Source organism: Pseudopipra pipra, chromosome W, assembly GCF_036250125.1.
Source record: "Pseudopipra pipra isolate bDixPip1 chromosome W, bDixPip1.hap1, whole genome shotgun sequence".
NCBI lineage: Eukaryota > Metazoa > Chordata > Aves > Passeriformes > Pipridae > Pseudopipra > Pseudopipra pipra.
Window position 1 is genome coordinate 29,247,096 of NC_087580.1, and position 12,271 is coordinate 29,259,366.

The following is a 12,271-nucleotide window of genomic DNA, read 5'->3' on the forward strand; positions in this document are numbered from 1 at the left end:
CGGAGCAGGCGACGGGACAGGACGGGACAGAGCGGTGCTGTGCGGAGCCCCCGCGCAGCCAACTCGTGCCTTGCTGACCCGGAGCGTTTTGGAGGATTTTCTCTCTTTCAGGTGACCTCGAGGCATTTCCACAGGATTTGGAGACCCGGAGTTTCTCCGAGGTGTCTCTAATTCCTGTGGCAGGTGCCCTTGAGACCCTTTTGCAGGACTTGGAGACCCGGAGTTTCTCCGAGGTGTCTCTAAGCCCTGTGGCAGGTGCTCTCAAGACCCTTTTGCAGGACTTGGAGACCCGGAGCTTCTCCGAGGTGTCTCCAATCCCTGCGGCAGGTGGCCTCAAGGCCATTCTGCAGGACTTAGGGCCCGGAGTTTCTCCGAGGTTCTCTTTCTCTCTTGCAGGTGCCCTGGACACCAGACTGTGGCATGGCAGGGAGACGCTTCAGCCTGCTCAGGCTGTTCCGGAGGAAGAAGGAGGAGGAAAGCCCTGGGGCTGCTCCAGCACAGCAGCCTGAAGAGGTGCAGCAGGTGCAGCCCCCGCAGGAGGGTGAGTGCTGGAGCTGGGCCACAGGGCTGGTGGCTGCAGCCCCCTTGACCTCATCCTGTCCCATCCCCTCTGGACATGCCCAGGGAAAGGGAGGGGGGCAGAGGGGCTGATCTCCTGGCAGCCGTGCTCCATCCACTGGGCATCCCGGGGCTGGCCCTGCCTGCTCCTGGAGCCCAGGCCTGGGCTGTGTTCTCCGGCCTCTCCCGCACACCCTCAGCTCTGAGCACGCTCGCTCTTTGCCAGATGCAGGCCAGGAGCGGACAGAAGAGCAGCTCCGTGCCCGTGGCCGCTTCCGCAGGGCAGCACAGGTACCTGCAGCCATCCCCGCCTGGGCTGGGCCTGCTCTCACTGCTCAGCCCAGCACTGCTGTCGCAGCCCTCCAGGGGAAATCCCTCCCTTCCCTGCCCTTCTTTCTCCTGCAGACATTTATGAAATTCATGGGCAGTCGGCGTAGAAAGGCCAGGATCACACCAGCTGATGTCCAGGCCCAGCCTGACACCATCCCGACCCAGCTGACAAATCCTGATGTCAGCACCGCGTCGACTGCTGCCCCAGCAAAGTGTGACACCGCAACCACTGATCACACAACCCACTGGGACACCACGTCCACCGATGATGAGTCAAACTGTGACTCTGTGCTGCCTGGTCTCACGGAGGAGGCCGACGCCACAACGACGGAGGGCGTGGCGAGCACTGATGCCGCGCCTGTTCAGCGCCTGGCCGATACCCCCAGCCTGGAGTTTCTTGAGGAGAGAGCTGTCTCTGCTGAGGTAAGCAGCCTGTGGCCCCCCAAGCTGGGTGCACTGGGCCCCCTCAGCCTTTGAGGCTGGCACAGTGTGCTGGGAAGGGAAGCATTTCTCGGGGGAAGCTGGGCAAGTTGCTCACTCTGGCAGCTCTCCACCTCTCCCCTGTGCATCCTCCAGGCCAGACTGTGGGACCTGGGGACCTGGGGCTGCTCAAGGCATCTCCAGTCCCTGGGGCAGGTGCCCTCGAGGCCAGACAGTGGGATGGGATGAGGCGACCTATTTCCCAGGCTTCTCTCTTGCAGCTGCCTTCAAGGCACGACTGCAGGACTTGGAAAGCCAAAGCTTTTTTAATGGCATCTCTGCTGCAGGTAGCCATAACACCAGACGGAGACATGCAGCAGAGACCCCCTACGGTGCCCAAGCTGGCCTGGGTGAAGGAGGAGGAGAAGGAGGAAAGCCCTAGGGCTGCTCCAACACAGCAGCCTGAAGAGGTGCAGCAGGTGCAGCCCCCGCAGGAGGGTGAGTGCTGGAGCTGGGCCACAGGGCTGGTGGCTGCAGCCCCCTTGGCCTCATCCTGCCCATCCCCTCTGGACATGCCCAGGGAAAGGGAGGGGGGCAGAGGGGCCGGGGCTGATCTCCTGGCAGCCGTGCTCCATCCACTGGGCATCCCGGGGCTGGCCCTGCCTGCTCCTGGAGCCCAGGCCTGGGCTGTGTTCTCCGGCCTCTCCCACACACCCTCAGCTCTGAGCACGCTCGCTCTTTGCCAGATGCAGGCCAGGAGCGGACAGAAGAGCAGCTCCGTGCCCGTGGCCGCTTCCGCAGGGCAGCACAGGTACCTGCAGCCATCCCCGCCTGGGCTGGGCCTGCTCTCACTGCTCAGCCCAGCACTGCTGTCGCAGCCCTCCAGGGGACATCCCTCTCTCTTCCTTGCCTTTCTCCTGTAGCTGGTTTGCAGATTCATCAGGTGCATTTGGCATGAAGAGGCCACTTTCATGGCCACTGGGGACACGGCAAACTGGGACCTCTTCAATGCCCAGACCAGCGCTGCCCTGCTGGATATGCTTGTGGAGAATGGTGTCTACAAAGCAAAGCAAGTAAGCAGCCTGTGGCCAGGGCTCCAGTCCCCCAGGGATGCTGTGGCCCCTCACGCTGGCTGCACTGGGTCCCCTCAGCCTTTGAGACCAGCAGAGTGTGGTGGCAAGGGGAGCACTTCTTGGGGGAAGCTGGGCAAGTTACTGGCTCTGGCAGCTCTCCAACTGTCCCCCATGTCCCATCCAGGTGCCGGCCATAGTCAGGTGCATCCATCAGTGGCTCACGTCCAATGTATCTGATGAGCACAGGCTGGAAAAGACTCTGGTCCTGCTGACCAAGGCACACCCCACGGATGTCGCAGTGACCCTGCTGCGCTCTGCCCCAGCCTGTGACAGGTATGGGGCCCACCTGCCTTGAGGGCTCACCTGCCTTTAGACCCCATCCCCCTGGACAGCCTGTCCCAAATGGTGTGCCAGAGACATGGAGACTTCCAGGACACTCCAGCTCCTCTCTTTGCCAGCTTTGGCATGTCAGCCTCCAATCCTGAGGCCAACCTGCCTCCCTACCCCACAAGGCACCGTGGCTCTGTCACCTGGGCCCCGCAGCTGCCCAGGCCACAGAGCTGTGTCCCAGACCCCCCTGAGCCAGAGTTGTGACTCCACAGAGCTGCTCGCACCATGTGGAAGACGCTCATCTCCTCCAGATGGACTAAGGAGCCGGTGCTGCAGATCCTCTTCCATGTGCTGGAATACTGGCCAGCGCACAGGAGACGCACCTCTGATGGGGATGAGAGAGATGTCTTTGCCCTGGCTGTGAGTTTCTTGAGCTGGCCTCTGCTCGCCCCCAGGTTGCCTCTGGGATGCCTTTCCATCCTCCCTCACCACTGCTTCTCCCTGCCCCAGGCACTGGGCTGCAAGCCTAGCTTAGGGGCAGGTTCAGGGACACCAGGCTGGGGGATCCCCCTGTGTCTCCTCTGGCCTGTCCCTGCCACGCTTGGGCCCTGCCACATGGACATCTGGGCCCTGAGAGCTGTCTCTGGGTGCTTTGTCTTTGGCAGGCAACTGTGGCACTCTGGGAGATCCTCCAGCTGTCCCACTCCTGGTGCCCAAGTGCAGTGAAGGACAATTTCCCGCGCCTCCTTCTGACTCTGCTCTTCCAAGTTTTCATCAGCACAGAGGAGATGTCAGAGGAGGTCGAGACCTTCTGGAGGCGATGCCGGGAGCAGCGCAGCCTTCCCCCCAACCCCAACAGGTGCTCCATCCCAGTCCCCTCTCCCTGCCACGCCCTCGGGGCTGGGGCCAGGGCTCTGTGCCTGACCTGGGCTGTGCTCTGCACACAGGTTTGCAGTGCAGACTGTTAAAGCCCTGCTGCGCCAGCTGCTGGATGAGGACGTGTTGATGGCGATCGGTCGCAAGTGTGGCTGGGACATGCTCCTCAAGGCTGACAGCCACCACTATGCAGTGGGTCTGCTGGCCAGGTGAGAGCCCTTTCTCCCCACTGCCCCACACCCCCACAGGTCATTTCTGCCCTGTGCACAGGCAACCCCTCACAGTGCCCGTGCTGCTGGGCCAGAGGGCCTTGGCAGCCAGGGATGGCTGAGCAGGGTGGAAAAGGCGGAGAGGGGCAGCTGCACAGGAGGAGCCACCTCCCAAAGTGCCCACGTCCTCTCCTGGGCTGGTGGTCAAAGACCAGGCCTGTGTGAGTCAGTCCCAGGAGAGCTTTGCCCACCTGGCTCAGGGTCTCTGGCACCTTTATTCCCCCTTGCAGGGAGCTGTGCCATGTCTCCCGCTCCTTCGGTCGCAGCATCGCCGTCAGCCTGCTCCCGCGGCTCAGCAGGGGAGAGCCCCTGTGGGAACTGCCTGCCCTGGCGTTCCTGGTGGAGGTGAGCCTGATGGCGAGCGCTGCCTGGCCCAGCTGCCTCCCCCTCTCTGCCCTCTCACAGCTGCAGCCGCCCGGGACGGTGCCTGCACCCTGTGCTGCTGCCTGGGCACAGCCCCGGGCGGGTCCGGGCTCCTGCCGGCCGGGCACCCCGTCACTGCTCCCTGCCTTTCAGGTCCTGCACTGCCTGATCCCAAGACAATATGGGCCCAGCATCCTGCAGATTATTTCCAGGCACCTGCGCAGTCAGTGCCCGGAGAGGCGTCGCCTGGCGCTCCGAGGCCTGGTGGTGCTCAGCAAGGCTCCCTCAATGGTGAGCAGGGGGCAGGGGCTGAAGCCGGGCCGGCAGCGTGCGGCTGTGGAAGGCAGTAGCTTGGCCTTGGCTGGCCTTTGGTAGCTGTGGCAGCTGCTCCCAGCTCTCCTCCTCCCCGTTCAGCTGCCCGACTCCTTTGGGAGGCACCTTTGGCCTCTGGGCCCCGCGGCAGCAGCGTGGGGCTGCACCACAGCATTGTGTTCCACACAGGCTAAGAGCATCCGGAGCCTGAGTGAAAGCCTCCTGGAGCTACTGCAGGATGCAGACACGGACGCGGTTGAGATGACTCTCACTGTGTTCATCAATGTGCTGGGCTTGAAAATCATCCAAATATCCAGCCCAATAGCCCTGAAGTTGCTTGAGGCGCTGCGGCCACTCTTTGACAACGTAAGGCTTTGTGCCCCTCATCGTGGGCACTGAGTGCTGCCAGGAAACTTGGGGCCCAGTGTCTTTTCAGGCCTGTGCCCCGGTGGGCCTGGAGAAGCCAGTGCTGAGGTCTTTTCCTCTTCCTTTGCACCAGGAGCACAGCCAGCTGCAGCAGCTCTCCATGCTCCTCTTCCGGGAGGTGATGGAAGCGACAGAGAGGAGCAAGAGCCTAAAGCCACACGTGTACCTGAGTCTGGTGCCATTCTACTTCAACTGGCACGATGAGAACCAGCGTGTGGCAGAGGTGAGGACTCGTGGGCTCTGGTGTCCCCATGGCAGGAGGCTGCTGTGCCTCCTGCCCTGGCCCATGGTCGCCTGCAGCCTCCTCCTGGCCTTGGTGCAGGGATGCGGGTGCTGTGCCCTGGGCTGCGGTGCCATGGCCCGCTCTCTGTTGCTGTGCAGGCCTCTCGGAGAGCACTGTTTGGTGCAGCCAGGTTCCTGAAGTGGAGGGATCTTGAGAACTTGGTGACCATGGAGCAGCCGTGGAGGTTTCCCGAGTGCCTGGTAAGGACGGCCCCAAAGCCCCAGCCCCTGGCTCCCCAGGAGCACCCAGCCCTCTGCTCCCCCCAAAGCCCGGCCCCAGCAGCTGCTGGCCAGGCCTCAGGGCTCTGTGGGCAGGGGAGCCCCGTGCTGAGGGCTGGGAGTGCCCAACCAAGGGGCAGAGCCTGAGCCCAGCCTTCCCTCCATGCCCTGGCGCTCTTTGCAGCTGGAAAAGGACAGGAGCCAAGTGGGCCAGTACGTGCGCCAGGCCCTGCCGTTCCTGGAGAGCCCAGAGGAGCCCCTGCGAAAGCTGGCCATCAAGTTTCTGGGTGAGCCACAAGGCCGGGGTCCCTCCCCACCCCGCTGCAGCTCGGCCCCAGCCCCGGCTGCTGCAGCGGCAGCAGGATGCGGCCCAGGGCATGTGGAGCCCCGAGTGGCCCCGAGCGCCTGCTGCCGCCCTGTGCCAGCCCAGCCCTGGGGCGTCCCCATGCGGGAAGGCCCCGGGCTCAGCCCTGCCAGGGCAGGAGGCCGTGTGGCCGGGCTGGCAGCGCCGCTGCGGGGGACCTGTGCCTCTGGGGCCTGACAGGCTCTGTGTTCCCAGGGATCGCCGCCAGGTCCATGAAGCAGGAGCAGCCAGAGCTGCAGCTCATCTGCCAGGGTGAGCGAGAGCACCTTCCAGCTGATCTCCTTGGGCCCTGCTCCCTCCTGCCCATGGCAAGAGCTGGCTGGGATGGCCCTGGCAGGAGGGGCTCCTCACGTCACCACACCACCGGCCTCTCACCTTGGCTCTCTTCCTTTCTCTTTCAGCCCTTCAAGACATGACTGATGACAGCCCTGCCGTCTCAAACCTGGCCCAGGAAACGCTCCACATCATCAGAGCTGTACGGAGAACTTCATTCTTCTCATTCTGGTAGTCTCCGTTGCTGCCTCTTCCAGCCCGTAGTGGTGTGACAGAAGACATCAGACTCGCCATGGCAGGCCTGGCAATTCAACACTGCTACATGCTGAGAGCTGTCCAGATGGCTCCCTACTGCAGATTCCAGCAGCTCCAAGACTGGCTGTGCAGGGCGTGGAAGACCCGGCCTTTTCCGCAGGGCAGTGTCTGCCTGTGCTGCTGCAGCTCTGTGGAGAACTGATGCAGGAAGCTCCATCTCCTGGGGCCACCTGAGCCTGTGGGGAAGATGCCTCTTCCCTGCAAGCACCTCCTTTGAGCCCAGCATGGGAACATGACCAACATGTTATCACGCACAGAGGCCCAGGAGTTTTTTTTTGGTGCCCAGTGTGCACAGGGCCTTGGGGAAGAGGGGAAAATAGCTCCCTGTGCTCAGCAACACTTGCCCCGCTGTGCAGCGTGTCAGCAAAAGACCCGCAGGGGAGGGGGCGCTGGGAGGCCAGGAAGGGGTGAGGTGCTGTGGGGGCCCTGATGGGACAAGGGAGCAGGAAGCCTTGAGGGGAATCTGTGATGGGGTGGGTGGCAGAAGGCTGTGAGGGGACAGACTGGGCACAGGCCCCAAGGGGCAGGGTGGAGGGAAAAGCCCCCAGGACTTGGGGGGGCAGAGGCCATAAGCAGCCCCCAGACAGCCACCTCCTTCCCTGCCAGCCGGCTGCTCTCGTGCTTTCCTGAGGCATCTCCCAGCCCTGTGGCAGAAGCCATGGAGGCCAGGCCTCAGCAGCAGGGTGGGCACACCCACAAGGGGGCCAGGCTGGCCTGGCTGGGGACAAGGAGGGCAAGGGGGCCCTGCCAGGGCACGTCCGCCGGGTGCTGCCGGCCAGGGGCAGTGGCACAGGCAGGGCTGGCGGCCAGCCCGGGCCCCCGTGGCTGCCCAGGCCATGGGGCTGTGGCTGACACCCCCCTGAGCCAGAGCTCTGGGCCCACAGAGCTGCTGCTACCACGGGCAGGGCGCTGGGCTCCTCGGGCAGGGCTGCGCACTCGCTGCTGCCCAAGCGGCTCCGCCCCACAGACAACAGCACCAGAGGCTGCCCAGGAGCAGCAGCACCCACAACGCCTGGGCCTCCTCACCCAGGCACCCACACCCGCCAGGACACCAAAAGTGGGCAGACTGTGGGCACAGTTGCACCCGCTTTGGCAAAAGGCTTCAGGGCAAGTGGCCACCACAGCTTTCCAGTGACTCCCCAGCCTCACAGCAACCCTTGGCAGCTTCAGCTGCAGCCTGACATCCTGACTGACTTCAGTGGCCCTGCTTGAGGCTGGACACACCTTCCACACTCAGCTGTCCTTAGAGACTCTTCTGGGACACCAGCCTCGGGCTGCAGCTGCTGAACCTCTCCTCCACGCAGGCACCTTCAAAACACGGGCATGGGCTTCTAAACTCTACATCCAGCACTTGAGGGCAACAAAGGAAGAAGCAGCAGAAGCTGAAGCAAAGCAGGGCCTGGTGTGGTGGAGCTTCAGGGATGGAGGGAAGTAAGCACCGTGGTGTCTGCTGAAGAGATGGCCCAGTTCACCAGCTCACACTTTGCTGCTGGATGTTCTTCCTTTGGTCCTGCTGGAGCCCATTCCCTACCAGTGCATGGCCCTGCCTTGTTCCCGGATCCAATCTCTGGGAACCCTGGCAACAAGTGGGCCCTGTGTCCACCTGAGAGCAGAAACTGCCAGAACGTCTCTGTTTCCAGCACTTCTCTTGGCTGCTCCTTCAGGCGGGTGGCACCTTCATGGCAGACACAGAACAGACTTCTCCCTGTCCCCTGCACTTCCCCAATGGACTGGACATCAGCTGCTGGCCACAGCTGAGCACACAGACACTGGAGTGTTGAACATGCGAAACTGGGCTGATTTTTTTTCCAGAAGGCAAAAAAACAAGCAAAAAGAACACAAGGAAGCTTGAGAGTCTCTCTGTCCAATCTAATTGTCCAATGAAATCAGCAGCTGATGGTGGTTTTGTGCTGCTGCTAATCACTTCCACCCAAAAATCAGGCCAGGAAGGAGCAACAGCTTCTGCCTTCTGACAGATGCCAAGTCTTGCCACCAATTGCTCCAGCTGCCGCTCCCAACAGCCACCTGCAAGAGGGCAGACCTCAGTGCCCCTTGGCTTTGGCTGCCCTCTGGTAGAGAAGTCCCCTGAGGACACAGCTCTTTGGGGCAGGAGACGGGCAGCAGCCTTGCCAGGACTCAGGGCGGTGGCAGGTCTCCTCCGGCCAGGACTTGCCAGAGGTTGTCCCTCAAGAATCCCGGGAGCAGGCAGGGAATGCTGAGCAGAGCAAGCTCTACCTGGATGTCCCATCTGGAAGACACTGTTCTAAGGGGAATTCAATGGGTCTACCAACTCTTCCTGACTGGCTTAATGTCCTTGTCACTCAGATCCCTTCTTGGCCGCACCTGATGTTGTGATTCATGTGACTGACAATACCTTTAACATCCCTGTAAATAATCCTTGTTATTTTAGTTGTATCACAGATCAAAACGTATCTGCCCTCCATTTATTATTAATAATTCCCATGGGCAGAAGAGCCAAACTGTGGCTCCCAGGGAACCTAAGCAGAAGCTGGGAGGATGAGGCAGGATACAGTGAATTAAGGAAACCGTGAAATGCAGAAATCCTCAGTGGATGGCTGATTGCTTGGATCATCTCTGCAGCAATCCCGGCAGCTGCCGCAGCCACGGCTCCTGCTGCACTGGCCATTCAGTGCAGGCCATGCCTGCAGGGCCGGTGTATGGGCACTGTGGCAGCATCAGGAGCAGGGGTTTCAGAATCTGCCTGGTTTCAGTATTCCAAGTCCTCTGGAAGCGCATGGGACAAGCACAAAGACAAGGAGCCCGGGTCCTGGCCCTCTTGGCCGTGAACTCTGCGTGTCCAAACAAAACAGGGGCAGAGGTGGGACCAAGCGGAGTCACTCTGCACCTGCACTGAGTTCCTGGGAATGCAAAGGGAGGATGGACCTTGGCTGAGTGCTTGGAGAGAGAGAAGGTTGTTTCTCCAAGTGGAAATGCACTTGAACCAGCCTGCATGACCAGCCTGTGTTTTTATCTGGTGGCTGAACACAGCCAGCACATGAGGGGAGGGGAATGTGTGGGATCAGGGCACTGCTTTGGGGCCATGCTGGGAACTCTGGTGGACTAAAAGACAAACACTGAGTGCTGCTCACGAGAGAAGAGGAATAAAATGGGACACGGAAAAGTGTCAGTGGACAAGTCCTGCAATGGAACTCTGTGTGTGCAGACTCATTTTATCCTTCAGTGCCCACAGGAGAGGGGACAAAAAGTGGGGGTTGGGACCCCAAAACTGTTGGGGAGGGGAAAACTGGGGACTGAGGGGACAATGGGAAAGAGGAGGAAGAGAGAGAAGGGTGGAAAAGGGGGGGGGTCTGGTGGGTCCAACAGTCCCATGGGGGTCTTTCAGAACAGGGGGGTTGGGAAAGGGGGCTGGCCCCCCTGAGCTCCCAACTTCCTGGTGGGTGCTGGGGGCTGCTGGATCCAATCTCAGCCTTGGATCATGCCAACACTTTCAGTTTAGAGGAATTAGAGAAGTGTGACTGAAGCATTTTTGTCCCCCAGGTTTTAATGATGGCAAATCAGATCTATTGATAGAAATGAATTTATTTAGGGTTGCAAATGATCAGACACTACATCTTCATCAGAATTATTTACTGTACAAAATAGACACTAAAACTACTCCTAGTACAGGATAAGATAGGATGGTGCTCAAGCAATTGTTGAAGCGATTCTACTAGACCTGGCAAAACCCAATTCTTAATTGGAGGTGGATGGAACTCCCCCAGACCAACACTTGGAGGGAGATCTTTGCTCTCAACCTCCAGGAGTGACCTTGGGGGGTCCCCAGCCAAGGCAAGAATCTCCACATACACAGCCCCAGAAAGGGTTCTGTTGGAAGAAGCTGCCCTTGTGAAAGGGGACTGGCCCTTTCTGGTTGAAAGAGATGGAGTGACAGTCACTGGACTCCAGGGGTTGCCTCACCATCAGGGGGTTCATTTGGGGTGGAAGCATCGGCCGAAGCTCTTCCCGCAGTCGGGGCACTCAAAGGGCTTCTCTTACTAGTGGGTCCGTTGGTGTATGGTCAAGTTAGAGCTCTGGGTGAAGCTCTTCCCACACTCCCCACACTTGTAGGGCCTCTCCCCTGTGTGGATGCGCCGATGGGTGATGAGGTTGCCGTTCCGGTTGAAGCCCTTCCCGCAGTCGGTGCAGCGGAAGGGCCTCTCATCTGTGTGCGTCCGCTCATGTCTGAGGAGACTTGAGCTGGTCTGAAACCTCTTTCCACATTGCCCACACTTGTAGGGCCGTTCTCCAGTGTGGATGTGCTGGTGGGTGCTGAGGTTGGAGCTGCTCCTGAAGCTCTTCCCACATTCCCTACACGTGTAGGGCCGTTCCCCGGTGTGAATGTGCTGGTGGCTGAGGAGGTCGGTGCTCCTCCTGAAGCTCTTCCCACATTCCAAGCACATGAAGGGTTTCTCCCTGATGGGAGGCTGCTCAGGGACCACCAGGTCAGAGCTCCAGCTCAAGCTCCGGCCGCCTTCCTGGCACAGGCTGGCTCTTTCCTCCTCAGAGCACCCTGGAATGGCTTTGGAGCCCCTCCTGCGGGGGGACCTCCGGCCCTTTTCCTCCCCGCTGCCTTCCTGCGCCGGGGAGCCCTTCAAAACGGCCTCTCCCACCAGGGTCTCACGGGGGGATTTGTCCTCCGGGCTCTCCCTCCTCAGCTCGGGGCCTGGGGCAGGAAGCAAGAAGGACAGGCAGGGGATTTGCCTCCGGCCCACAGGGAAGGCCAAGGACATCCCCCCAACTCCGGCCCCGGCAGGACGGCGGCGCCAGCGGGGTTGTCCTGCAGCCGGGGCCATGCTCGGCTGACAGAGCCAGCACAACACCCGCCCAAAGGGACACTGACTTCCTCCTCACCTGCCTGGGGGGCCCAAGGCATCTTCCTCTTCCTCGCAGCCTCCTCCTCCATCCGCCCAAGCTTTGGGAAGGACAAATCCTGATGGGGGGGGAAACAAGGGCTGAGCGCGTTGGCTTGGGGGTTCCTCCTGCCCAAGTCCATCTCTAGAACTCACCGGGCATCCTGTATCCATAAAACCCTCCAAAACACCAAGAATAAGTCCAGAAAAACCCAAATCATCGAGATTCAGGCAAAAGCCCTTCAGAAATAGTGAGAAGACTCCGGCCCCCCCAAACCGCAAAAAGTTGACATTCAGCTAAAAAATACTCTAAAATATGAAGATTAGCCCAAAAAAATTCTCCTAAGAGTTCCCCTTCTATGGTTTCCCCCCTCTGGGGATGCTGGGGGTCCCACTTAGGGATGCTGGGAGTGTTGGGGGTCCCAGGGGTTCCTTCTCCTCTGACTCTCGCCTTCAGGGTGCCGCATTCCCAGAAATTCCGCCTCTCCAGGTTCTCCACTTTGTTGTCCTAGGGGATCCCAGGGGTCCCCACTGTCCAGACTTCCCCTTTTCTGTGCCCCCTCTCTCCAGGCTCTTGAAGCTCCTCCCTCTCTCCAGCCTCCCCCACACTCCAGGGATCAAGGCATGGGGACACCAAGGCACCCCCACAATCCTACTCCCGCTCTCCCCCCTCTCTTACCCCCTCTCTCACCCCTTTCCCATCAGCCCCCAAAACCCCGGCTCCCCCCAGCTCCCTTTAGGGGTGACCCACCGCCCCTCAAGCTCCCTTTGGGGGTCCCACCCGCTCTTTTCACTTCTCTCTGTACAAAATTCCTTCCCAATATCCAACCTAAACCTCCCCTGGCACAGCTCAAGACCCAGCCCTCTTGTCCTACTGCTGCTTCCTGGCACAACAGCCCCACCCCCACCTGGCTACAACCTCCTGGCAGGGACTTGCAGACAGTCAGGAGGTCTCCCCTGAGCCTCCTCTTCTCCAGCCTCAACACCCCC

The 12,271-nt window shown here is 60.6% G+C and overlaps 2 protein-coding genes across 2 annotated transcripts in view; one reads left to right on the forward strand and one right to left on the reverse strand.

The window, feature by feature from the left end:
• Positions 1–4,963: 4,963 nt before the first annotated feature.
• LOC135405567 (maestro heat-like repeat-containing protein family member 6) lies at positions 4,964–6,664 on the forward strand. Its single transcript, XM_064640274.1, has 5 exons — positions 4,964–5,180; positions 5,339–5,440; positions 5,643–5,745; positions 6,018–6,074; positions 6,224–6,664. Exons 1-5 carry the CDS (start codon positions 5,058–5,060, stop codon positions 6,328–6,330), a joined length of 492 nt encoding a protein of 163 aa, XP_064496344.1. The 5' UTR covers positions 4,964–5,057; the 3' UTR covers positions 6,331–6,664.
• A 3,663-nt stretch (positions 6,665–10,327) lies between these two features.
• The window catches only part of LOC135404965 (uncharacterized), an 801,303-nt gene continuing 799,359 nt past the window's right edge, over positions 10,328–12,271 (reverse strand). Inside the window, 1 exon segment of the mRNA XM_064639689.1 lies at positions 10,328–10,844. Coding sequence (XP_064495759.1) covers positions 10,427–10,844 — 418 coding nt within the window. The 3' untranslated portion in view covers positions 10,328–10,426.

Bases quoted from the DNA above. Each gene is read 5' to 3' on its own strand.
- LOC135405567 (XM_064640274.1), top strand. From the start codon at position 5,058: ATGCTCCTCTTCCGGGAGGTGATGGAAGCGACAGAGAGGAGCAAGAGC. The intron at 5,181-5,338 runs GTGAGGACTCGT...GTTGCTGTGCAG, and splicing joins AGAACCAGCGTGTGGCAGAG to GCCTCTCGGAGAGCACTGTT. The intron at 5,441-5,642 runs GTAAGGACGGCC...CGCTCTTTGCAG, and splicing joins GGAGGTTTCCCGAGTGCCTG to CTGGAAAAGGACAGGAGCCA.